Below are 27707 nucleotides of genomic sequence, written 5' to 3' on the forward strand. Positions count from 1 at the left end.
TGGAGGGACTGGTTCTTTATTTCAAAGGACATTTTGTCAATTTTCAGTATCAAAACACTTGCACTATTGGTTCCTCTTTCTCCAGATTGGCTCCAAAATAGACCACACCAAAGGAGAGTACATTTAAGCCAATAAACTGCACGATGCAAACCTAACAGACTTCACGGCCTCACCAAAACTCGCCAAAAAAAAAAAAAAAAAGAAAAAAAGAAAAAAAAAAAAAGAAAAGAAATAGAACAAAAGAACAAAAAGAAAAGGGAATTGGAAAAGATCAGCACACTGCCAGCCCTGGGACTGCAGAGAGCACTCACAGCCAGATGGGGGTGGAGGTGGAGTGGAGTAGGAGTGGTCCTGATGTTCCCCACCCAAGAGAAATAAAGCATCAAAAATAATATATATAAAATTAAAAAAAAAGTTTTGTACACAAGCTATTCAAGATTTTTCCAGCACTGAGTGATAAAAAGCACAATGAGATGGCACTTTTTGAGACAGCAGCTTCTGACCCAATAATGGGTAATGAGATGAACTTCACTTGGCTAATCAGTGGCAAAAACGTTATTTTTCAAAGAAGGTGAAGTGGGGATAGGAGTAGACACTCCAACTTCTGGGGCACATGATCCATTCTGTGAGTGAATGAGGAGAGGGAAGATAATACAGTCTCAAAGAGGTCTTGTCTGTGTAATCGGCTTGTTTGCTACTGATGCAAATGTTTAAAAAAAAAAAAAAAAAAGAAAGAAAAACACATCCCAAGATACTTTAAAGTTGAAAAACTGAACAGCACTTTTTTTTTTTTTTTTTTTTTTTTTGCAAACTCCTCCTGGAATGACTTTCTGGTTTGGCTGGTGCTTGGTACAGAACATTGAGGTTTCCCCATAACACAGTCTTTTCTCAGGCTATGTTCAGTTCTCAAGTAGGGCAGGCTAATACAGATTTCCCTCTTCTATGGAGAAGGGGCAATTTGTTTAGGTAGAAATATTTACCATCCATAAAGAAATGATTAGATGCAGCCTAGGAGCTGAGGAATTATCTGGAATGTCTTACAAATAGTTGCTACAACAACAAAAAGGTAATTACAAAATGTATACATCATACAACATGCTTTTAAAGACACTATTGCATTGTGCTCATGTTCCCTTAAATGTTGTTCCCAAAAGTGCTCAGCCCTTGGCCCATCTGGGATCTCTAGGGGAGAGCTGCAGACAGTTTGGTGAAACTGACATGGGGAGTTGGGGGTAGGGATAGGGTGGGGAGAGGGTAAGCAAGGACCCAAAGAAAGCAGCCTTCAGGTTAAAGATCAGCCCTCAGTTTAAAGGTCAGCTTCAGGCAGGCTGGCCTCCAGCGAAGTCAGAGTCAGTGGAAGGAGCAGCGACAGGGTGGGGCTGGGGGGAAAGGGGTTTCTACATCTCATTCAGGTCAAGCAGAGTCTGGTCCAGCATCCTTTGTGTGCAGAGGTGCTCCTCTTTGGTGCATTTCAGTTTATCTAATGGGGGGGCAAAGGGAAAGAGGTTACAATGGCTAGGAACAATGTTTCCAGTCCATCCACATTTAAGAATTGCTCCTTCTATAGATGGGAGCTCCTAGAATCTCCTGGCCCCAGAAGCAAGCTGCTGCTGCCTCCTGAAGCTACAGATGTTGTACTTCCTGTGGGAGGGAGTTTAGAGTCTTGTTATTTCCTAACAACCCCCACCCAGGCTCAAACTACAGTGGCAAATTTGTCTCTGCGGTAAGCAAACCAAAAGACTAGGTGAAGGGACAGCACCCAAAAGAGGAAACTTCAGGTGGGAAAACTAGTATGTTCCAACAGAAAGGATCCTGAGCCTGGAGACACAGGTCAGTTCAAACCTCAACTCTATAACTTACTTCCTTTGCAACGATAAGCAAGTATCTGGGTCTCCATTTTCCCCTCTAAGTTGGACTGGGGGAACAGGGGGAGAGGGGAGGTTCTCACTATATTACTATGAACCAGGATGAGAATATTTCCAGAAGAAATGTCAAGTACATTCCTGCTAAAGAGAAGATACCAAAAGTTGAGGCTACTCAGACTAAATTGATCTTCAAATCACAGTAAACAGTGGGTGAGAATTATGAGACTGCTTCCATAGAGATTCAGCAGGCCCAAAGATCTCGAACAAAATTACCAAGAATGACATGCCCTTCCCCCACCCACCCCCACTGACAAACTTTTCTGAAGCTGTGATACAGGCCTGGTTTATGACCGAGTTATAGTTATGCTGAAGCATGTCACAGAGGGAAAAGTGATCTATGGAACAAGATCAAGAACCAGAAATTAGCCAAGCCTCAAGACTCCAACCCACCAAGTGAACCACCCTCCAGGTACTTTCAGTGCAAAGAACAGGGTAATATTCTCTAAACAGGGTAATGTTCTCAAAACAAGGTGATGACAGCTGAGAGTCAAGCCAACCTACCCCATTCTTCCCCCCCTCCCCCCAAGGCAATGTCTCACCCCAGAATTGTCTGGTCCCTGGATCTACAGATGAAGCATAGCTACACCATACAATCAATTCAGTCCTTTTATTGTTATAAACCATCCATGCAAAGGGAACATATTCTAGGATCAGTATACAAGGAACAGCTAGTATTTAAGGGGAGAAGAGTTAGCAGGAAGACAAAATTCTCTTGGACTTAAACTGGCTTCCCAACTTTTAGTTTCATTTGGAGTCCATGTCCACCCCACTCCCCTGTAAATTCATGTAAAAAGTTAAGGAATGTCTGTATCAATTCTTTAAGATTTATACAGCTGTGGAAAGATTACCTTAATTATTTTTTTTTTCTTCAAGTAGTAGAAGCAGCTAGGTGGCACAGTGGATTAGAGCACTAGACCTGGAGTCAGGACCTGAATTTGAATCGGTCTCATTTACTAGCTATGTGACCCTGGGCAAGTTACTTAAACCTTTGCTTCAGTTTCCTCATCTGTAAAATTATTATTAATTATCATCACCTACCTCCCAGGGTTGTCGTAAAGAAAAAACCAGATATTTATAAAGTGCTTTGCAATCTTTAAAGCGCTATGTAAAATGTTTAAACAGTATTATTTTTCAATTGCCCCAAGTAAACAGTTATTAGTTTGCTCAGCCAGGGGATAAAATGGGGAAAAGGGGTACTGATCAGCTTTTGCTGGGGTCCAGGCCAATGAACTGTAAGCTTGGTTTAAGGGGCATTAGTGAGCCCCTTCCCGTCAGTCACACAGATCATGCAGCGTTAACTTCAGCTCGTTAGAGAGCAGGCGGTTTCGCTCAAGTTGGCTGTAGAGACGCTCTGCAACAGCGACAGAGGAGAGGGGAACAAGAGGAAGAGAAAGGGAAAGAGGAGGAAAGGAGAGAAAAAAAGGGAAAGTTAGTAGAGTACTGGAAGTGAATTGAGCTTTATAACTAGGTGGCATAACACATGCATCAGTGAATCACACTGGATGGGAGAAGGATTTGGACAGAGAATGGTCCAGTCAGCTAGCCATCAAACAGAGTGGAAAGATGGTCAGGTGAAGGGGCCAGATCAGCAGAAGAGGAAAGTTAAGACTATGGGAAAGTAATTGGACACAACATTGAAGGCAGGAAAAACCTGCACTGCAGGGTCCCTTTCGTCAAAGACCAGGGCATGCAAGAAGTAGGACAGAATGAGAAAAGAACAGTCTGTCATCTACTCACTCTAGTACCCATCTACCTTCTGGTAGTAAAGTGTTTTAGCTAACTAAGAGATCAGATCATCACTGAATTGTTAACCAAAAACTAAACAAGCAATAGAACTATTGGTCTGAGCATATAGTTTAAAATGTCTGATCAGTAGCTGGGAAAGGGCAAGGAAGTCAATCTGTGTCACAATTCTATACTTCTGAAATTAAAAGGATAGTCTTTCTTTAGCTTTCTATAAGCAGGCTCATAGACTGTCAGGGCCTTAGCTAATTTAACAAGTATAACTCAAATTTAATGTTTTTGAAGATTAAAACTATTGAAGGGAGGGGCAGGCTTAAGAGTTTCTCCCTAAATTTGACTTTTCCTTCCCTCTTTTAAGAAGCCGAGAGGATCCTAGAAGCATAATATCCTTAACAATATCTACTTCATCTTCTGGGCCACAAAAACCAAAAACTGACCAATCAACTACCAAATGTACCTCTCAGTCCCAAAAACTCTCGCCTACACTATCATATATAGTCTCTGATTATCCCTTCAGTGTTTAAGTCATTAATCTTCTCCTTTTGAGTAATGTAAATGCTCCTTAGAATGCTAAAGCCTGAGTCATTAGAAGAGTAAAGAATACTTCCTTTCACCTATATCCTTATGGCACATGCGTTTTATAGAACTACATTTAGGGAGGCAGTTACGGGGTACAGTGGATACAAGCACTGCACTACAGGAGGACCCAAGTTCAAATCTGGCCTCAGACACTTTACACTTCCTAGCTGTGTGACACTGAGCAAATCACTTAACCCCAACTGCTTCAGGGGGAAAAAAACAAAAACAAAAAACCCCCACATCTAAGGGAAATAGTTTATAAAGGAAAGGAAGAGAGGAACCTGAAAATTCTAACAGTTGCCCCTGAACATTTCTGTTCTCTTTTTAAAGGGAGTGCTTCTTTCAGGATGATTGAACTGATAATATATCCCATCCAGTGAAGGACACAAAAAAACTGCAATCCTCCAATCAATGTCAACAATTCCAGTTATATCCAAAATTCCAGAGATATATATTCCAGAGATAATTGTCTGGAGGGAAGGCAGTCTCTATTTGGAGATCAATGTTTTCTTTAAACATCCTTATTCCATACTCGCAGAGCATCTACAATTCTCCAAGTTCATAGAGCCCCAGATTTATGTGGTCAGGAAATCCTTGAGCCTCTAAGGCATAAACTTACACCATATAGTTTTATCATTCCTAATGTTGGCAAACCTTTTGAGACCCATTCATTAGTAGACTGTCCTCATAAATGAAGCTTTAAGCAATTAGGCAGTATATATCCCACTAGAGATAAAGAGGCAGAGCAAGTATTTTAGGAATTATCTGTTGTCAGAGCAAACCCTAAACTGATTCTATAATATCTAAGGCCCAAAACAGGTTCTTTCATTTTAGAATTGGAAAGGACTGTGGTGGGTCCATTCGTTCAACCCCCTTCTTTACAAATGAAGAAACAAGGCCCAGTGAAGTTAACTTATTTGATACCAGAGGCTGGGTCTGAATTGTTAAATGGAGCTACCCTGACAAAGATGAAGTGCTTCAATTCTCATCACCAGATGGTCCTCATAGCCCTTTTCCTAATAAGAATTTAAGATCAGATACTTGTTTAAGGTTAAAGTGGTGGGCAGCATGTATCTTAGCAATAATTCTATAAGGAGGCAAGAAATACAAAGCACACATCTGGCCCAAAGTTCTTTCCTAGCTCTGCCTATCATTCACTAAAACATACGTGAGCTGCCAAGGGCCTAAAATAGGTTAATTTTTCTTTTTTACTAGAGAGAGGGAGCAACAGGACTAAACCTTCAGTAAGTAAATATAAATCTCAACTTATTTCTGTGCCTTAACTTCATCTCTAAAATGAAGCGATTAGGTTACAATTTTCTAAGTATCAGTCTGATACTAAAACTCACTGGAGAGTGGCTCAAACAGAATAAGAGCGTTTGGTGGGGCTACAACCAAGGATGCCTGAAGGTAATAGGTCAGTCCCAACCCCACTCTGTTGGTGACATGAGGTTCAGCCATTTTTTATTCTCTATCACAGACTTGTGAAGGTTAATAGTTGAGTAATCCTCAAAAATAACCTCACCCTGTCATCCTTCTGAACTCAGATATATTGTTTTATAGGCAAACTGGATAGTCTGGGCATCACTGGCATCAATAAGCATGGAAGGCTCAGAGGCCTTCCTTCATCCTCTTTCTTAAAGGATTACTCTTTTCAAGATTAATTTAAGAGGCATTCTCTCTTGCCTCAGGAATCCTCTCAATTAGGTTCTCTTACTCTATATTATTTCTTTCTTGTGGTTTTGTGTTGGGTCTTTCATATTAAAAACTAACCCTATTATGTCAAACTTCAAAAATGGTAGTTATGATCTTCAAGTTGTAAGGAATCTCAGAAACCATCTAAGCAAATAAAGAATTCAACCATTCCTAACAAGATAATTCTGCCCTTTCATCCTTTAGAGAAAAGTCCATAATTTACTCCTTTCTATCTATGAAACAGCCCAACTCCAATTCTTGGATCATTTCCTGAAACCATTCCTTTCATTGAGAAAAGATGCACTTAGCTTTCTTTCTATCCAATTCTACCCTATGGTATCAATAGAACAAGACTAATCTTTTTCTTCCACGTAACACTGAATACTTAAAGAAATTTATCAACCTCCATAAAATGTGGCTCTCAAGAGTGAAGTCACCACATCTCATTTAATCACTTCCAAAGAATTCAGCCAGTTCCTAGTAAACCTATCCTGTACCCCTCCCCAGGGGTTACTAAACTTATTCTCTGAACAAATTGTTTCCCCAGTTCTTTATTGTTACTCTGCATTTTAACACTAGATTAATACCCCTCGAGTTCTGTGATACCACCCTAACAACAGACACTTTCTTTCCCCTCTTTCTTCCTCCCCTACAAACTGACTCCTGTTGTTCCTCTCTAAATCCTGTCCTTAGTTTTTAATTTTTCCTGTTCGTGACTATATTAATAGCTTCAGCTCCATGAGGAAGCATCACCATCAAAAGTCCTCTACTACAGCATGCCTCTCCTAGTAATACTATTACTACCATTCCTTATCACCCAAATTCAAAAACTCCCTTAATTTCCTGTTCATACCTTTTCCTTTCCATTACCACTTCTGTCACTCAAGTTCAGTCCTTTACTAACACTTCACTGAACTTTCCCAAAGGTCTTTCCTCCACCCCATTACCTCTTTCACATTCCTTTAATCCATGCTACAAATGGTTGCCTGACCAATCTTAAACATATCATGCTCTATGTAGAGTCTGGTAGAAAAAAGATCAGTCAGAAGATGGGAGTCCTAGCATGGATACATACTAAACTATGTGACCCCGAACATCACTCCCTAAACCTAAATTTATCCAACTATAAAAGGGAAATACTTGTAGCATCCACTTCTAATGCTACACATATGAGATCCAAGTCTTTCCCTCATTTAAAAATCTCCAAGGGCACCTCACTTTCTATTAAGGTCCAGACTCCTTGGCAGAAAAAACAAAATCCTTAATCTTCCCAATGTTGCTAATGACAAATTTGGCTGGAGCAGAGGGATATTATTTTATCATTCTCCAAATGTGATTTCTCATCTCCATCCTCTTTAGTTTGGAAGATTTTTACTTGGTCTTCCCTTCATCAAAAAACCCTACCCATTCTTTGTGAAGCTGTCTCAACCTCAGTTATAATCAAAGTTTACTTCCTCTAAACTTGTATAAGAGCTCAACAATCTAAAAGTACTCACCATATTCCGCTCTATAACAAGCATGTGAATTTCTTATCCCTCATGTGAGGGGGGGAGATTTTTTATTTTATTGTTTCCTCCTGACCATGATAGATGTTCAATGAAATGGTTGTTTAATCAGTAATATTTCCCTGAAATTCTTTCCAAGGAGGAAGAGCAAAGGAAGCATGTTTGAAGTTGCTGACTTTTTATTAGGTCTAGTTTCCCTTTCAGGATAGAAGCCTGTCGGGTGGTTCTGAGAAAATGGAGAGGGAAGGAGAAGAGTCATTCCTAAATATGATTGTCATTATGGAATGCACGAGACCTAAATGACTAGAGGCTATGTTTCCTATGAGGAAACTGAGAAAAGGTGGGACAAGTCTTCTGTTAGAATAGCAGATGTTTCAATCATTAGACTTAGGTGTTAGAAGGTGCTTTTCACTGTAAGTCAAGAACAGCATAGAAGACACTTGGGGATGGAATGGTTTAGGAATTTGGAAAACAAGGATCGACTTCAACACAATTTTCTCCTAAGAACTCTGAATTATATACTATTCTGATAGTCAAACAAAACCTCAGGAAAGAATAAGCAAGACACAAAAAACAGCTTTGATTTCACACATTGAGGAAGGAAAAGTCCACCATGTCTGCTCCCCATACCACATCCCTGACAAGGCAGTTCCAAGACAGTTCCCTTCCTTTGAACAGCAACATCTTTGTCAAGAACACAAACGCTGGGCAGTGAGGCATCCAGCAGCTTGGAAACATTTTAATTTGGTATGGAAAAGGGTGACTAAATACATAAATAAATGCTTTGTGAACCCCCCCATCCGATGCCCTGAGGACCAGCCGGGCCCACCCAAATGGAATCCAGGAAGAGCACAGGATGTTGGGGTGCTGAGAAGGGTGCTTTCCCCAAGCGGAGGGGGCAGATCCGGAACAGAGCAGAAACGGTGAGAGCTTATCTGTGTGGAGAAGTGAGAATGAGACCCCAGATGAGAGGGGCTTTTAACAGTCAAGGCACACGAAGGAAAGAGAAGTAGTAGGGATAAGAAAAGAGGAAGCAGGAATTATAGCCAGACTTAGGCTTTTTTTTTTGAATTAGTAGGAAAGAGGGAGAAAGTCAAAGATTAGACTCAAGAATCAAAATCCACAAACAGGAAAAAAAAGTCCTAGACAATTCTTTCTGATGCTGGTTACTTCCCACTCATTTCTAAGACTCAGATGAAGTCTTAAAAGAGGAAACAACTTAACCTCCTCTGTAGTACTTTGACAAAGTACTACAATGTCCACTGTAGGGGGACTTTTGCTTTGTAAAGATGGATTTCTCAAATCCAAGCAAGTCATTTACAATGTGTTCCAATTTCTTATTTGGAAACGAACTTCCTTAGCCAAAGCACCTTGCTCAGTAAGGAAACCAAGACAAGAGACAATGTAACAAACGTAGCACAAACAAAAGGTATGTTGTATCTACACTTTACAAAACAAGACCACAGATGGCTGGGGGAAATGTTCCCAGATTTCTCATCGCCTTCTCATGGGCCAAATCAGTAACCAGCACATTATTCTGATACTGAGGGCAAGGGTGGAGATGTTAGTGTTTCCTAAGACAGACACCAAAACTGCACAGCACTCTCTGCACACCCTGTCCTCCCAAAGACAAAAGCCCAACCCCTCTGCTGTCAGATAGTTACATAGAGGTCATGTCATTGAGGGCGTGGTCCAATTCCTCACTAATGGCCTTGTACTTCAGTTTCTGGGCATAGAGCTCATCTAGAGGAAAGGCAGACAGGAACCAAAGAAAATAATAAAGGGATAAGAGGTGAGATTTGCCAGGGTAGAGGGAACCAGGGCATCACCAACAAAGAGAAGAAAGGGTAGCTGTGGAATTCCAGGAAGGAAGCAAGCAGGACGACAACAGGAATGGGCCAGAAGGGGAAGCCATTCCCCTGGATCCCAAGAGGGATAATCATCAGGGCTCTTTTTTTCCTCTCTCCAACCAAATGTACAAGCTGGAATTGGAGGATTATGCCTTTGAGGTTCTTATGCCTATGGCATCCTGGAAATACTAGGCTCACCCAATTCACTGAGAGACACCCATGTAAGTGCAATTCAGAACAAGGTGCTCTGCTAGCATTTACAATACTGCTCCAAGGCATACCCACCCCATCCCCTTACTATTGAAGGGAAATTCAAAAGTCTGGCCTGTGCCAATCATGAAGGGATGCAGTGCTGGTACTTAAAATGCTGCCCAATAGGTAGGCCCACTACAGGCATTTGATGCTCCACCCTCCCAACTTTTCAGTAGCAATGTCCTACAATCTAGCCTGTACCCAGAGAGTTTTCAAGCCCAAGGCCAGAACAGGCTAACCTGGACATTTAGCTATCAAACTAGTGACAGGAAGATCTTAGAAAGCTCTAGCTATTGCTATACCTTGAGGGTGGAGGGCATAACCAGTTCCCCTTTTTAGATGGTAGATAGATACGGAATTAAAGTGGTCTTTAAAAGGCATCTTGGGCATGGAAGCCACTGTAGCATAGGAAGAGCCTGGTTTCAAATGCCACCCAATGCTAGAGCATACCAAAATGGGCTACACTAGAAGAATTATTGTCAATTTCCTCAAAAAGTTTCAAACTATACGGTAAAAATCTTGGAAGTATATTAATTAGGAGAAAGCAAAGCTTCTCTGCAATCATAAGAGACTGTCACTCAATACAAAGGGCACACATACTGAGTAGTCTGTCACCGAATAAAGTGGAGAGGCAGCTAATTCTCTGCAGCCATAGAAATAGAAGGAATCTAGGGAAAATCTCTACCTAGTTGCCCTTTATTTCCATCCCCTTTGCTTCATACCTTCCAAGTCATCAATTGTCTTTTCCAGCTTGGCTACTGATCTCTCAGCAAACTCAGCACGAGTCTCTGCCTGGGGAAGATATAAAACATCAGAATCAGGGATGGGCAAGCCTGAAAACCCACCTTTTCCCAACCCTACACCTGTGATGGTACTAGCATAGAAAACATCTAGAAACAAGACTCTTCTACCAATGCAGATGAGATAACTGTTCCATGTCTAGAAAGTTAATCGGGGTCCTAAGGATTTCCCCAGGGGCAGCAGTGGGCCTTGGGTCATCAGCTCTCTTAAGGCCCCAAAGCTATCTAGGTCCACACTAACATGGTTAGGTTAGCTCACCTCCTTGAGTTTATCGGTAAGAATTTTTATCTCCTCCTCATATTTGTCTTCTTTCTGAGAATACTGTAAGAGAATTCAAAGTAACAGTGGTTAAACCAAATTATCCTCATTGGTACTAACTCCTCCCCTCCCCTTTCCCCAAGAGTCAATGGAAATTAATGCAACTTAATGCCTCATGAGGGAAGGGGGAACAGGTATGGGGAATGCTTTGTAAGATCCTCTCATGTCCTAATTATCCACAGGCCTGATGTCCCAGGGCACTTTCAATTGCAAAACTTGAAGTCAGGGTTCAAGATAACCCTTAATACAGTCATTCACACTAATGGTAAGGGAAAAGTTAGTCCCCCCCATACCTCTTACTAAACCTCAAATGCTACCGACAAACCTATTTAGATTAATGATAACTGCCTGTTTTATAAAAACCACAGGCCTGGCCTTTCATATCCTGAAAACTACTTTAATGCTCAAAGGACATGAAAGATCAGCCTATTAGCCACCACATCTTGAATCAAGGGGTGGTAAAAAAAAAAAAAAAGAAAAAAGAAAAAGGGGGGGAGGGGGCGCTTCTCTTCTGGATACACATGGTAGGGCTGGGCCCAGGCCCCAAGCCTGTCCCTTTCACAAACCAGCCCCTACCTTCTCCGCCTGAGCCTCAAGAGATTTGAGGTTGTTGGTGACATTCTTCAGCTCCTCCTCCAGCTCAGAACACTTACTGTGGATGTTTTAAAGAAGGCAGGAGAGGAAAAGGGAAGAAGAAAACAAAGAGGAGAGAGACACACAGATGTGAATCTATAGGGTAGAGAGGATTGAGAAGTCACCAGGGGAGAGAAGTGCCAAGACAACCCTGAACAGCCCCATTCTTCCTTCCCACCCTCACACCATTAGCAGCACAGGTGGGGAGATTAACTCCAAGGTTGGAACCAATATGCTGAAAGACACGTAAGAGAAGAATCCCTAAAAGACATGCTCCTGATGGGACATTTTCAGGAACAGGGCATAGTGTTGCCCGGGGTGGGGATGGGAGCTGTTGCCCAGCCCAGCCATCCCCAATCATCCCCCGCAAGGAGAAAGACAGGCCCTGTGGAAAGGCAGTAAAGCAGCTAGGAAGGAAGAGGTGAAGGATGTCAGTGGGAAAGAATGGAGCATTCCATGAGATAAGACTAGTCAAACAAACCAGTGGAGGGGAGGCAGCTGCAAAACAAAACCAAACCACGCATGTACACCCTTTCTGTGGGTGCCTCAGTTAGTACCTTTTCTTCAGCAGCATTCAGACACTTCAGGTTCTGGTCCATCAGTCTGATCTGCTCATCCATCTCCCGGCAACGGCTGTTAGTGTAGTCACAGGGGAAGAAGGGTAGGAAGCGGCACAAGCCAGGTGGTGGGGAGGGAAAAGGGTCAAAAAGAAGCACAGCAAGATACAAGCAGCAGAGGCAAAAGAAAAAAAGGAGAAAAAACAAACCACCATGATCATGACATGCTGTGTCTGGGATACAGGTAGGGGGATGGGTGGGAAGCACAAGTGTGCCCATGTTAGGGGTGACTTTGTTACACAAGGCCTACAAGATGCCATGATGGAGCAGTAAGTGTCTTCCTAATTAACAGAAAAGCCAAGTAACAATAGGAGCCTATATACCCCTCTTCTTCCACGCCACCTAGGGCTTATGGAGAAGATAGAATAGAATGGTCACTCCATTCTGATATGATGGCAGAGATTCTAGGTTACATGCTCTCCTCACCTATCATTTCATAACTTTTGAATATTATACATAAAAGCCATTCCACAGCCAAGTCTTCTTTGGACTTCTATTTAGAGAATATTCTATTCTTCAAGTAAGCTCCAGACTTCTCCCCCAGAAGGCCTTGTTTAACAAGACTGAGGAAATGCTGGGTTTTCCACATTAGTGACCATAACAAGGGAAAGGTGACTAATGGTGGTCATAAGGGCTTGAAAGTTAGATACTCACGATTCTGCCAGCTCGGCCCGCTCCTCTGTGCGCTCCAAGTCTCCCTCAATGATTACCAACTTTCGGGCCACCTACATACAAAGTGCCAGGCCAGGGATCAGTGAAGGAAAGCAAGTCCTTCAAGATGTTTTGGTCTTCCCCTTCTAAAGGGCTCAGGAGTAGACTCCCAAGCCAAGAGCAGGTCTCACCTCCTCGTACTTCCTGTCTGCTTCTTCAGCAATGTGCTTAGCCTCTTTCAGCTGGATTTCTTGCAGCTCCATCTTTTCTTCATCCTTCAAGGCCCGATTTTCAATGACCTTCATACCTCTACAAAGAACACACAGCAAGTGAAGACATATGGAAAGGAAGCAAGAGCCTTGAAGATCTCACAAGCCTATATCTCAAGGAATCACATTTGTCAATCTAATCTACCCATAGGAAGGGCAACTGTTCATTCCTTTTATGTGGTGAAGATGAGATAAAAATTAGCTAGGAGAATGGAACAACAAAGGCTTATTGTAAATGGGAGGGACCAGTTAGTAGATGCCATCATAAATAAGTACATATTTAAACCCTAGGGAAGCACTTTGAAGAGTCAAAAAAAAAAAAAAAAAAAGAGTCCTCCTTTAGATAAGCTTTAGAAAGACTAAAAAATGAAGAAAAAGAGGACCTAAAAACTGGGTATTTGGTAAATAATTGAAAAGATTTCTTAGAATGGGTAAGGGAGATCTATTTAGCAACCTTTTGGCTATTGAAAGCCATATAACAATTCAAGCACACCTCTCACTCTCATCAGCTGCCTTCTCTGCCTCCTCTAACTTCTGCAGAGCTGTAGCCAGGCGCTCCTGAGCACGGTCCAGCTCCTCTTCTACCAACTGGATCCGACGGTTCAAGGAAGCCACCTCAGCCTCAGCCTAGATACAAAAGAACAGTTACCAAAAAAAAAAGAAAAAAAAGCAAGGGACACTGGGAAGAAAGGCTAAAAGTTCAAAACTCAACAAATAAGGTAACTACCATAAGGAAGTCAGAATAATTGAGCAAGGCCAAGTTCTACCCTGCTGATTAGAGAGATTTGTATCTGGAACCTGGTACATGCATAAACTCCCTTCACCCCAGCCATGCTCTACAGGAACAGGGTTTCAAAAATCAGCTCCTTGACTGAGCAAGTCAGCACCACCCCTTTTTTGGTCCCAGTTCAAGTTTGTAAATACAATAGGGCTAGAAAAATGCAGGCTGAAAAGGGTTCTCTCTTGGTCTGAATTCTCTTTAGAGGGGAAAGAAAAAGGGTTCCTTAAAGAAGCAAGGAAACAGGGCTATGACAGGTTCCTGACATCCACACCATTCCTTAATACTAACTTCACCCAACCTTGCAACATTTGCTTTCGCCTGAAATTATCTCTGACATCCAAAAGACCAGGAAAACTGCAGAAGGGAGAATATGTATGTCTGCCCACATATGTTTACACCCTTCCTTAAAGAATCTTTGTTTCTGAGAAGCTTCTCACATTCTCCAATAATTTCCTGACAAAGCCTACCTACTAATAATTTAACAATCATTAGCTAATCCTCAGTGTAATATAGAACGCTCAATTTGTAGTTGGAAAACCTGAATACTGGCTCTACTAAATCCCTAATAGGCTACTAAGTTACAATGTCTCAGGGCCTCAGTTTATCTGCAAAATACCATGAACTAAGTGCTTCTTAAAACTATAAACTCCTTCCTATACACACCAATATGAATAATAAGCCATTCCACTTCCTAATTTGCTTAGTTCATGAGTGACAGGCTAACCAAGTGAAGGAAATTTCAAGCATTCTATCCATACATTAGGGGGGGAAAAAGGGTTAGGGGAAGGCCAGAAAGAAATGGAATTCTAAAATGGTTATAAAATTTAACTTTCAAAGCATCTTAAGACTTTTCCCTACCCTTTAACTAGTTATCAAGCCAAACTACTACAATACTGTACGAATTTAATCTACCCAGCACACCACTTAATTCAGATGCTTATCCAAGCACTTTGTAAACATGATCTCCCTTCAGCAGCTCAGCTGGCCAAGATTGTGTCTAAAGACCAGCTGGCTAAGATTGTGTCTGAATCTTGCTGCCCTGATTTTTCTCCCACTCCCACCCCTTTTTGGGTGGATGGGTGGGGTTTGAAGAATGACCAGCCAAATACAATTGTATCAAGAAATTAGTCTCTTTGCCATCCAAAACTCAAAAGCAGGAGGCCCAGTGGTAATCAGGTGGAGGCTATAATGGGAAAATGCTAAGCCAATCAAACAATATTTTATTGAGGGGGAGGCCTGTTAAAGAATTAAAGCTGATATTTAGTGTGGGTCACAAGCTATATGCAAGAATTAAAAGTTTACCCAAGTGAATTGGATGAAAGTCCATTTTACCCTAAACAGACTACATAAAATTACTTCAATTCCTAATCTATCCAAGAAATTATCTCCCAGGAAGCACATTTCCCTTAAGAGGACCCTGCAAGGCCTGGACTGGATAAAGTACAGGGAGTCAAGTTTATAGTAGAATTTGTGAAACACTCCCAACATAATTACTGTTTTCTAGATAAGAGATTCCAAACCAAAAACTAAACTAGGTATTGGAGACAGCACAGGAAAGCATTAGGCATGTCACTGGATGGAAGATTCCTCTCATTCTGCAGCAGGAGAAACCATACTATGAGGGTGGAGAAGGGCATACCGGTTTCCATGACAACAAGCTAGCTAACATGGGCGGCTTTTCTCTCACAAACCAACATTTCCAATAAGCATTCTTTGCAAGGCTTCAAAGAAGGAAACAGTGATGCCTATACATGACAAGGGTAGGCAGAACCCAAGATAGGAAATCTCAGTAATGTGTTCAAAGACAGCTCTAAACCCCCTTCTTAGGGCCTGTTGCTCTTCTGAAGATGGGCTACTGAATCAAGCTCTGCTCTTTGGTTTGAGATTTTTGTCAGGCCAGGAGCCAAGAAAGGAGGGGAAGAAGTGGAAGAGCACAATTAGGGTAGAGTGTCAGGCCCTCTAACACTTATTTAGCTGTACACCCTTGTACACTTTCCCTTTCTCAGCTTCAACTTCCCTAATCAAAAAAGGAGGGAAATAAGCTAATGGTTGATTTACACCTTCCACTTTTAAGGTGTCATGATTTTATCATCTGAGATCAAAAAAAGAGAAATTCGATGAGCTACACCAACTGCTTCCTGGGGAGTGAAGTCTTAACTCTTACCACACTGACTGGCATACAGTAAATGCTTAATAAATGCTAATTCTTCCCACTCCCAGATATGGATCTGATCTTTTGGACTTGATGACCCCACCCCACCCTCACTAATCTTCTAGACCAGTTCAGTTAATTATTCCCCACTCAAAAAAGCTACTACAGGTTTGGCCTAAAAATGGAGGCCTATGTGGTCACTGTAACTCTTAAGATGCAGCCACCAGCCCAAGTCACTGAACCCAACTGACTTTACATCCTTCATAATAACCAAAACCAAACAAAATCAACTCCCTGTACGCTAGATTTCACTTAGACCTACCCCAAGAGCCCCAACAAGTGATGTACCAACTCAGACCAAGGACAAAGAGGGAATTAGACCAAACCTGACCCTCTGCTACTCTGGGTTTCCTCTTTTTAGAGATCTGTAATAAATGTTCAGAAGCAAAGAATAATAGAAAAATTATGCAGGAGCCCCAAGTGAAGGGAGAATTTGATATTGGTTCTATTCATTGTGTTCCTGTTTAACTACTGGGGAGATATGGTGCCCTTGAGGAATTTAAGTTTCTATTTTAAAGGGGGATGGGGGTGGCGGGAAGGAGAGCGAAAGTACTAGGCCCTAGGGTAAACAAAGGTGGAGACAAAGCTAAGGCATTCGGAGCAAAGGGCTCTTGGCCCTTCCCCAAAGTTTATGTGTAGGTTTTAAAATGTCAGAGCTGTGTCCGGGCTTACCAGGCTCCACAAAGAGTCTGCCTCATAGCATGGTCTTTAAGGTTCCAAGGCCAGTTTCTAGCAAGTTCAGTTGAGAGTTTACTCCCTCCCTCAATCAAACTTCCCAAAACCTATCGGGGTAAACAGTGGGGGCAAAACATAATAGTTGACAAGCTTTGATATATTATCACTTTTTTCCATTAAGGCAGTGATGCAATTTTAGGTCCTAAATCGAAAGTGTTATTACCAGTTTGCCTTCATTATGAAGGTTAATCACCAACAGACACATCAATGACCCTATATGCATCATTAAACTGCTTCCTCATCCCTTCCCCACCTAACTAGAGGCTGGTTCTTTTGAGTCCAGATAAAAGGAGCAACCAAAGCCAAAGGAAAAAATGGAAAATAAGTGACAATCCAAGTAACAACTTGGATATTCTATGAGAGTGGAGAAGTCACCCTACAAATTCATACTTCAGGATGTTCCAGAAAAGGTTAATAAGAGGACCCAGTCCCACTCCCTTCCCCTAGAGGAAGGTAAGACAGAGCAAAAAGGTAATTATTGGATTCCCCTGAGCTGGAGGGGGGAAGAGTCTCATTACCCAGGGACATTAGCCTACTTCCCCATTTTGAAAACTTCCTCACTAGTCCTCAGGGTAACAATCGGGTTTGGCAGGCTCCCCTAGATTGAGAAGCATTAATCTACAGCTGCTCCCAAAGCACTGAAGACACCAAGGTTGGTCTCTAAATGGGTGGGGAAAAAAAAGTTAAATTAAAGCAGCTCATCTTATTCAAAGACCTATAGGAAGAAAAGTAATCTATGGGATCAGGATAAACAAAGGTACTTCTGACCAGTATCAAGATCCTCTCAAATGAAAAGAGTTCAATTGAGGTTCAAACACTGGATGGGGTGGGACGGGCCACCATTAATTTAAGGCTAAAGTTATTAAATAAAGGAGAAAAGGTGGGATATTTCTAATCAAAGGTGAAAGCCAGGTTAGGGTACTTGAGTTTATTAATAATAAGCAGTGCAAGTGCTTCAAGTTTTTGCCATTTGGCTTAACTGTTCAGCTCCAACATAAACAAACCATAAACCACCTCCCCTTCAACTTGCTCCTTTCTTTAACTCTACCTCCCCAAACCTTAAACTACCAATTCAGGTAGCTAACCAAAATAATAAACAGTTTTTCCTCATTAGCTACAAATATTCCATGAAGTATTGAAATTATGCCAGTTACCCTAACCCTCCTCACAATTCTTCTACCACAAATTTCCCACCTGACAACACTTCGTAGAACCAGATATTCCCACAACACGTCACATACATGTCCATCATTCTTGCAAATCGCTATTGCTCATAGCTAGCTATCCGTATCCCCTGCCTAACCCACTTCTAAGCAGAAAGCACTTTCACAAAGCTTACCAACAGTCATCATTGAATATCCCAATACATATTTGGTACTTTCAAGGGCCCAAACCGTTTTCTGTAAGAGTACCAAGGGAACAAGGAATTCGACAATGAAAGAAAGACCTACAAGTCCTATCTGGTAGTTCACAAGACCCCAGTAACCTGTTATTATACTGCCCATGTCACCAGCATTCCGAACAGAAGCCGGCATCCTAAATGATGCCGCTCTGCATAAACCTACTCATCAGTGCAATAGAGAGGAAGTTCTCTTAACAGGTTCGGCATGCACCGATCTTCCTTCAGAAACAAAGACTTGACAGTGGCAGAGGCTCCTGCCATCCAAGCCAAACAAGCTCCCATACCGAGAAAAAAAAGGGTTGAACCTACTACTTTTGCTCCTGCCTCCCCTCTTTTAGGGAGAGAGGGTAGCAGATTTATGCCAGCTAAGGGAAGCCGATCGAGTGGCGGGACTGTGGAAAAGGACCAGAGGAGGGAGAATAGTAGGCGTTGCAAGCCCCATCCTCTTGGGGGGGAGGGGGGCACCGCATTTCCTCTCAACCGAACTGCTGCCTCATTTCCTGAGCAGAGGGAGCGGAAAGGCTGCCAGCGGCCCCAGATGGGGGCTTTCCTGCCGCCCTTCGCCCCGACGACCCGGGACCCAGCCACGCAGCCGGCGGCTCAGCCCACCGCTTACCCTGCGGGAAAACCGCTCGGGGGCTCTGCCTTCGAGCTCAGTCTCCCCTACCCTCGCCCCCCTCCAGCAAAGGGAAGGAGCAGAAAAGCCCCTCCCCTGACCGCGCCCCGGCTCCACCAGAATGAATGAGTGAGCCTGGACCGAGGTTGGGGATGGGGAGAACCCACAACCCGGCCCCCTTGCTGCCGTGCGCCCCTCTGGGCGCTACGGAGATACCGTTTTCACTCGGGCGATCCCGTCTGTCCGCTCCTGGGACCCACTTCATCGCATTCCTCGGCCCGACTCTGCCCAATACCAGTTCCCCGCGAGCCAGCGGCCCTCTCCGGGCTGGCCTTCGGACGTCGGCCGAGAGACTTTCCAGGTCCGGGTCCCAGCTCCCTTCAGCCCCCGCCCGGCCCCGCCCCAGCCAGGCCTGTCCGGATACCTGTTCCCGGGCCCGTTTCTCCCCCTCCACCTCCCGCTGGAGACGCTCGGCCCTCTCCTCGGCGTCATCGGCCTGCTGCTGCAGAACCTGAATCTTGCGCTTCACCGCCTCGATGGTGGTGATACCAGCCATGGTGCCCGCCCCGCTCCGGCTGCTGCCTCCTCCGCTCGGTGCTGCTGCCGCTTCTCAACCCTACTTCCGCCTGCTCCGCCCTGAAATACCGGAACTCGCCCACTCCGTCCGGATGTGACGACGGCCCCGCTCCCCTTCTCCCCTCCCTCCGCCAACCAGGCGGGAAGGCTGCGGGCCGGGAGGGAGACGGGTGGGGGAGCGAGGGGCGGGGCTTGTGTGTCGACCCCGAGGACTGACTTGCCGACTGACTGCACCCTCAACCCCCCCCCCCAGTTTCCTGCGGTGAGCGGGAGGGGGCCGCTGCCATGGTAACCAGAAGGCGCGGCTCAGTCGGGGCCTCTCGGGCCCCGCAGGCTTCCCACAATGGCCGGACCCGCCGCGCGCACTCCTCTGAATCTCCAGTGACGCTCCACAAAGCTGGCCGCCCCCTCGACCCCTCCCCACCAGCTCTCCACCTCGGGTCACCGGGGAGTGCCCCGACCCCCGCAAGGTCCAAACAAAAGCTGTCCAGTTGCTCCTCTTTCTCCCGCACCTCCGCAGAGCTTCTGGCGCCCGCGAGGAAGAAGGCCGTGATCCGTATCCCAGCCGGTGTCTGCCCCTTCCCTGGGCAGCTCCTGACCGAGCCCAGTCGGGAGGAGCCGACTGCAGGGGGCGGGGGCCTCCGGAGCCCCGGGTGCCCGGAGAGAGGCCCGACTTACCGTTCGGTGTGGAAGAAGCCCTTTGTAAACCTTAGAGGGGGAAGGCCTGTCGCCTCTTCACCACTTATAAATTTACGGATTCCAATCGGTGTTCCTCCTGCTCATTGTCCCCATCGTAATAATACCGAGCACCGCGGTGGGGGGTCGGAAGGGACGAGCCGGAGCTGCTCCTGCAAACTGGGCTGGGCTGCCTCCGAGGCTCTGGTCCTGGAAAACCCAGGGCTCGGCAACCCTCCCTAGCAATCCCTTCTCCCAGCGCTCGCCGCCCAGAGCCCTGCTCCGCCGCTCGCGCCGTGGCGGCGCACCTGGCCCGCGAGCACGGCATCAGGGGGCAGACAGCTGTTCTGGAGCCTGGGCCTAACTGAGCGGGGGAGAGGGCGGCTTCTGGCTTTCACTCACTCCCTCCGCACCGAGCACCACATTCTCTAGCAGCGTCGCTACCACCTTGGCTTCCAGTTACATCGGTAAACATATTTACAAATCGAAACAATTGAAACAGACTCTCTGGGCCACCTTTGAGAGGATTCTGAAAGATACTATGGCAAAGAAAATTCAGAAATGAGCTCCCCCTTTTGATGACCAGGGGGAGTGATTATTCTTTAGTTTCCTCAGCTTTGTCTCATCATCTTCTGGCCAGATTGGTTGTCCAAGGACATAACTTTAAGACGGCGTTTTAGGCCAAAAAAATCTTAGCCTGAACTTCAAACTAGCTTTTTAGTTCCAGTCTTCCTGAGAGGCCTTTCATAGCCACTCTTTCTAAATTATATCATGTTAAAGCCAAGTATTCTGGTTAAACATTCCAGATGACACTTTCCAAGAAAGTGTAAAAAAAACAACCAAATTGCTTTTTTTTTCTGTTTTTTCTTACTAACTTTTAAATTCTTTCAGAAATCCCAAAGTTTTCGGGTTGGGTTTTTTTTTTTTTTTTTTTTTTTAGCCCTTTGGTTTTTTTTAACCCTAAGTTAAATGGAGTATAGAGAATCTAGAAGTCCTTACCCCTGAGATTGGCAAAAGACATGATACATACCTGTTTCTTCAAGTATTGGGTTCTTAGCATGTCATAAGAATAGTTTCTCAGAAGGCTTGTTTTCCTCTTTCCTGCAAATAGAACTATTCCAGAAGACACTTGGGCATTTGCCCAGTCTCCTAAGTCATAGCCTGTCCTTTTATATTTTTTCCAGAGATGGAGCAAGACTAGTCCGAGATCACAGAGTAGTGATTTGAATTACAGGAAACCTAAACTAGTCTTGGGAATTGTCCATCCTATATATCACCTACTTACTTGGCATACGGTAATTTGTAATTGCTAGAATTTGAATGCTAGAATTTCTATAATTTATGGTTAAATTTCTTATTTTGTTTGAATGTTTGATAGTTTTTGTGGATTATACTACATCCGTAATAATGTGTCAGTCGGCAAGGGGGCACTGTTGCTCTTTTTGCTAATTTTCTCAAGGCCAAGGGAAATTAAAAAAAAAAAAATCCATCATAGACTGGGAGTGAGTTAAGAAGTCTTTGATAGCTCATTAGGATCACTACATTCTTCAGACAGGCATATTTGAACAGATAATCTCCACTTAATCCCGAGGAACAGATGAGCTGGCCTTTTATATCCTTTAAAAGGATGATGGATGGAAAGCAAGGGAGTCATGTGCTATTGTTTTCCTGGAGACCAACAATACATTGGCAGGTGTCATTATAGGCTCCGAATCTCCCTCAACCCCTCAGTTCTCTCTCCCGTTCTTTATTTCCTAAAGGACAGTGCTATAACATTTTGCCCTAAACCAGCTCCTTTCTATTAGTTGTCATTGAAAAAAATTGTTGCTTCTACCTTTGAATACCCAAAACTTTACTTCTTCCTTTGTCAAAAGGGCTCTTGAAAAATCTTGTTTTCTCTAGCAAGGCGTTCCAAGACAACCAAATCTCATTATTTAAACACAATTCCTATATAAGTTTCCTGCTTACCTCATTTTCTCTACCACAACCTTCATCCCAACAACTCCTTTGCCTTCTGATAGGATGTAATGTTTTCACTGATGCTATTAATCCTAATTCTTTGGCCTTTGCCTATTCAATTTTTCTTTGTTCTTTATACGATGCCTCACAAGGCAGGGATTAAACTCTAAACTCTTTCTCTGTATAGAATCTAATAAACTTCCCCCAAAGGCTAGGTGGTACAGTGAGTAAAGTACTGGGCCTGAAGTCAGGAAGATTCATTTTTCTGAGCTCAAATATGGCCTCAAATGCTTGCTATTAAGTATGAGTATTAAGTATAAGCCATATAACCTGGAATAGTCAGTTCATGAAATGTTTGCCTCAGTTTCCTCATCTGTAAAATAGGCTTGAGAAGGAAATGGCAAACCGGTTACTCTAGTATCTTTGCCAGGAAAATCCCAAATGGGGTCACAACCTCAAAAGAAGTCATGATTCAACAAAAATAAATCATAAGATCATAAATATAGAACTGGAAAAGACCTTTGAAGATCATTTAGTCCAACTCCTTCATTTTACAGATGAGGAAACGGAAGCTCGGAAAACTAAATGACTTAACCAAAGTAACATAACACCAAAGCTGGGGATTCAAATTCTCAAATGCTGAGATTCAAAGTTCGACCATTTTTCTACTATACTACATTATCTCTCATGAAGATTTGACCTGTTTCTTCTTTCTTACTTACTCTTGCTTCTCCCCATTAGCAATAACTCAAATCAGACCAAAACCCCCTCTCTCTTCTTTAGTTTCAAGGTTCCTTTTCTTGTCCATGAAGCCCAATTTCAGACTTTCCTATTTTGTACCTTGCCTACTTCTCTTTCACTTGATCTTATGACTTTCAGTTTATCTGTAAAATGAGGCATTTGAACTACATAATGTTAGGTCTCTTCCCATTCCAAATCTGTGACCCTTCTTCTGTTTCTCAGCTTCCTCTCTAAGAATACTTGTTGGAAAGAAGAGATAAAGGCTAATAATGTATGTCTGGATTACGTGCAGCCATGTTCAGTTTGATCACAGAGAGACTGTGTAGTATATATAATTGAAAGAGTACTGGCCTTAAAACTGGGAGGGTCAGCTCTTCTCCTTTAATGGCTGTGTCATCTTGAGCTAGCAATTATACCATCTCTGAGTCTTACTTTCCTCCTGTGTAAAATAAAGATAACTTTCCCTACTACACAGAATTGTTATAGGGTAAACAAATAGTGTAGAATGGAGCAACATATAACCAGGAATTATTATATATAAAACTTTTGTGGGTCTTTATCAGTAGAGGAGATTTATTTGGGAGTTTATAAGGCTCAAATAGAATGTGTAAAGTGCTTTATATATAAATTTTGAAGAGTTATAGAAAATTTTGATGGTGATAATACCTCATAGGCCAGTGGATGGCGTTATGTGTGCATGTATAATCTAAAGAAGGAAAGAAAATGATTTCTGGAATTTTTCATAACTTATCTATCATCTAAGACTATTAGCTTAAATATCTATGCACTACTCAGGTTACGTATAGTTGCTTTTCCCCAAATATACAATCCTAATAACCTCACCACCTGGCCTGTCATTCCTGACATAAAGCTCAAATCCAGGGTTCTCCGATATAACTCTTCCAGAAGAGTTATTACCTAAAGGGATTCAGTTTCCTATATTCCCAAGATTGGTACTAAACCTGCTCTGGTGTTAGTATCTCATTAGTCCCCTAATCTCTTCCTTTCTACACATGACAGTTTGTAGGAACCAGATAAAAAGTTCCTGGGAATAGCTCAGGATAGAACAATGCTCAAAAACATTTGATGCACAAAGAGTCTGTGCTATGGTCAATAGTTTTTTTTTAATCTTTCAAGAAAGGGAGGGAATAGAAGCAACCTCAGCTCTTAGAAACTGCTCCATGGCCTGGCAACTTGGAGTTGGATTTCTCCTGGAGACAAGTTTATATTTGATTATAGGAAAAAACAAATTTCTGACAGAGTTGTCCCAAAGTAGAATGGGGCTCCCTTGAGATGTGATGACTTCCCTTTCCTTGAAGGACTTGGCTTCTTGGATATGAATTGGACTTGATGGCTACCAAAGTCTCTTTCAATTCTTAGTTTCTTTAATTATGTGCTGCTTTTTTCTCAGAATGGCTTACATAGTAAGATTTCTATTATTAGCCACCACCTAGACACTTATCAACACTTAAATGATAGAATTCTAGGGAACTCTTGATTATACATGCATTGCAATGTCATTATTCCTGAGGTGGAGGTATCTAATCTGTATGTCAGCTCTGATGACTCCTATGCTCACAAGATATCTGAGAATATGAAAATGCTAAGAGAGAATTAGAATTTATTTAAAGTTTTTGTTTTTACTATAGTCCGGCCCTCCAACAGTCCGAGGGACAGTGAACTGGCCCCCTATTTAAAAAGTTTGAGGACCCCTGATTCTAGACCAACCTATCACAAAAAGAATATGGATAATTGAAAATTGTCTGCCCATCTCATTAACACCAAAGAACTTGAATATATTTCTTATCCTTTTCTTAAAAAGACCTCAAAAGACTTACCCATCTGTTTTCTTATTTGTTGTGGCAAACTTAGAGAGGGGGTTTGGAAGAAATCAGGTGATTATCTGATAATGTTAAGAGGGAAAGGATTATAAATTCCATTTTACAAGTGAGAAAACTGAGGTTCCAAGAAATTTAGTATTCTGCTAGAGGTTATATAGAAAGATTATTGACACTACACTATATACGACTTCTGTGTTCTAATGTCTCCCTTGGTCCCTGCTACATTACTTACCTTGGATATTATCTACATTTCTTCTGGGTACTGACCCCTGTGACATTTCAGTGGTATAAGTACAAATTGTCCAGAGTATAATGAGGCCATGCTGGACCAGGGATAATATAACATCTTTCTTTGTTCCAATGTGAAACCCAAGCTGGGTTTGGTTGGTAAGAAGCTGACAAATGTCCTATTAATACACATCTGCATGCCAGACCCTCATCACAAAAGCCAGGAGCTTAGGCTATGGGAACAGGAGATAGAATGAGTCATGTCAGTTCCTTCCCTCTACCTTTATGGGGGAGGGAATGGCCTCCTGGAAAGCATTAGGATCAACCAATTGAACTGGATGGCCCAGAAGGTAAGCACCCCACCTTAGAGTGAAAATATGACCAAGCAGAATACAAAAGCAGCCCTGAGGTAGAAGCCATTACTCCTTGGGTTTGGTTTGGGATGAGACATCTATTACTTGCTCTAAAGAAGAGTTAAGAAGTCAGGTAAAGAAGGGGCAGCTAGGTGGCACAGTGGATAGAACACCAGAATTCAAATCTGGCCTCAACTACTTAAAACTTCCTAGCTATGTGACCCTGGGCAAGTCACTTAACCCCAATTGCCTCAGCCAAAAAAAAAAAAAAAAAAAAAAAGAAGTTAAGTAAAGAGACGAATAGTCCAAATGAAATCAAAGTGTCCTGGCCCGTGAGAAAGAAAATGTTTGTCTATGTATCGCATTATATGGTTTTACTCATATGTGAGTTTACACATATGTAAGTAGGAATTTGTGAGTATTTTTGAGAATTTTGTATTCAGCCTCTTAAGGGTTCATGTAAGATTTGTTCAGTACATAATATGATTCATCAAGTTTGTTTATGCAAGGTCCCATCCCTGCCTTTCTCCATCTACCTTATACTTACATCTGCTGCCTTCTTCTCTGCCAGTTCCAGCTTCTCCTGGGCATCCTTCAGTGCTTCTGAATACTTGTCCAGTTCATCCTCCGTTCCCTTCAACTTCTTCTGCATAGCAGCCAGCTCATCCTCCAACTGTGGGAGACCCCAAGAAAGCAATACATAGAATTACGGTCTAATCCTTTCTGGATTCCTAGAACCTGATTAGATTCCTTATCCATCCTTTAGATTAGTAGTGCCAGGGAAATTCCAGTATCATCCAGGTCCCAACTCTTTGTCCTTGTCATATACCCCAAGGAAGCCCAATACTTACCAGCTCAATACTTGAGATGTCTAATCTATGTCAATTTTTGACTTCAGAGATCTGAGGGCCATGGATGCCTGATTACCTAGATAGGGTTTGTGTTAAGAAACTGATGAGGACATTGAGATGCTGAATGTTAGTGCTCTATCTCTGCCTCCAGGGTCAGATGAATTCTTCAAGAAAGTGGTCATCTATTTTAGCACAGTGAATGGTGCAGAGTGGGTACTACATAACTGTCAATACTATTACTATCACTACCACTATCATTATCATTAATGGATAAACAGAGGCTCAGAAAGTTAGTAGCTTGTTCAAGGTCATAAGCAGACAGGACATACAACTCAGATGCTTCTTCCCAATCTAGAACTCTCGAACACTGACCAGGACCATGGAAGAAGGCTATTTCTCTCAAAAAGAGATATTTGCCATTTCTGTCTGTCACATTCCTTTCTTATTCATTCTCTTCCTATATGCCTTAGCTCCATTTTGATGGACCTAAACAAATTCTAGCACATACCTGCTTGCTTCGGTCCTCTGCCTGCTTCTGTTCAGCCTCAGCCTGCTCTGCCCGGTCCAAGGCATTTTCCTTGTCCAGTTTCAGCATTTGCATCTTTTTCTTGATGGCCTCCATCATTTGGCTTGTTTATGGGGAGTCAGAGACTGGAACAAACACTGAGGGGTTTCTGTCTGAGTGAGTGAGCATCTCTAGAACTGAGGTTTTATCTTGAGGGCTCTAGCTCCACCCTCCCATCCCAATATGGCTCTGTTCAATCCCCCACCTCCCTAAAATTGACCTCCTATGGGGAGGATGATCATGCTCATGGACTGACAGCACTTAGAGAAATTCGGGAACAGCTGAAGGCTGGTTTTAGACAATAGAAAGTGGGGGAGGGACAGGCTATTATCAGCATGAATTTTTTCCCCCCTTTTTTGCTTAGATAACCTAATGTTATGAGAGAGAAACTGTAATGCTCTGGAGGAGGTAGAAAGGCAAATTTCAGGCACCTAGGACGTCCCAGTTTTTGAAATTTTATTAGGGATCTGAATACTCCTATTGTTAACCCTCATCTGATCTAAATTTACTACTGGTCTCATCCCACTAAGTACTGTCCTTTTATTCTTACATCTACTGAGTCTGGGGAGTAGAAAAGGGGAAGGTCAGTGATGATTCTTTCCCAGCCTAAAATTGTTGTGCTATTTTAGGGATCCCTGATTATTAAAGAGAAATCCAGACTACATTTTTCCTTCCCCAAATTAGAAGGATTAAGTAAAAATGAGGCTGCTAGATAAAAGAATCAGAGCTGAACCTAGGAGGCTATTCTAAAGAAACAAAATTGGGAGATTGTGGGAGACGGGTAGAAAAGCTGAGAAGGAGTTGTAAGTCCCTGTTTTTCACATGTGATTTTGGATCTTTAAATAGAATTCTTGTCATATAACAAAGGGACATTTCCAAGGTTATTGTCCCCCCATCTATCACCTTTCCCCTTCTCTCATCATTGCCCCCTCCCTTCCTGGATCAACTCAAGGTCATCCATAGTCATTCTTTCCCTGGAGCCTAGTAGCTGACAGGTGGCTAATGATGCCAGAACTTTGGCACCATTGTGTGCACCAGAAAGGAAGGTGGAGTGTTTCTCAGGAACATCGGACCTACTGGTGGGGAGGAGGAGAGGTAGCATGATATGTGACTTAAATCCTATGATGGATGAAATCTGGTGCAATAATCAGATATTTATTTCTAATTTATCAACATGAAAGGTATGAGATTGGGTTTTAGGAGCATAATCCAGAGGTGATAACCATCCCAGAGAGCTTCTGTCATCCAAAGAATAGGCAGATAAAAAAGGTGGGAAGGCAAGAAACCTTTCTATAATGGCTATTATGTGCCAGACACTTTACAAGTATCTCTTT

At 42.8% G+C, this 27707-nt stretch overlaps 1 protein-coding gene across 14 annotated transcripts; it reads right to left on the reverse strand.

The window, feature by feature from the left end:
• Positions 1 to 26530, reverse strand: TPM3 (tropomyosin 3). Of its 14 annotated transcripts, none has more exons than XM_031966627.1 (10): positions 26317 to 26530; positions 25505 to 25630; positions 13332 to 13465; positions 12761 to 12878; positions 12573 to 12643; positions 11245 to 11320; positions 10609 to 10671; positions 10272 to 10341; positions 9112 to 9190; positions 5990 to 8382 (listed from the first exon to the last, which is right to left on the reverse strand). In XM_031966627.1, exons 1-10 carry the CDS (start codon positions 26431 to 26433, stop codon positions 8379 to 8381), a joined length of 858 nt encoding a protein of 285 aa, XP_031822487.1. In that variant the 5' UTR covers positions 26434 to 26530; the 3' UTR covers positions 5990 to 8378. The 14 variants fall into 14 exon arrangements, with proteins under 14 accessions (XP_031822486.1, XP_031822483.1, XP_031822493.1 ...); XM_031966624.1 differs by lacking the exon at positions 11245 to 11320 and adding an exon at positions 11859 to 11934 and having other exon boundaries at positions 26317 to 26527; XM_031966626.1 differs by lacking the exons at positions 5990 to 8382; positions 9112 to 9190 and adding an exon at positions 1 to 1480 and having other exon boundaries at positions 26317 to 26525.
• Between the last annotated feature and the right edge of the window lie 1177 nt (positions 26531 to 27707).

Source organism: Sarcophilus harrisii, chromosome 4 (assembly GCF_902635505.1).
Source record: "Sarcophilus harrisii chromosome 4, mSarHar1.11, whole genome shotgun sequence".
In the NCBI taxonomy this organism is placed as follows: domain Eukaryota; kingdom Metazoa; phylum Chordata; class Mammalia; order Dasyuromorphia; family Dasyuridae; genus Sarcophilus; species Sarcophilus harrisii.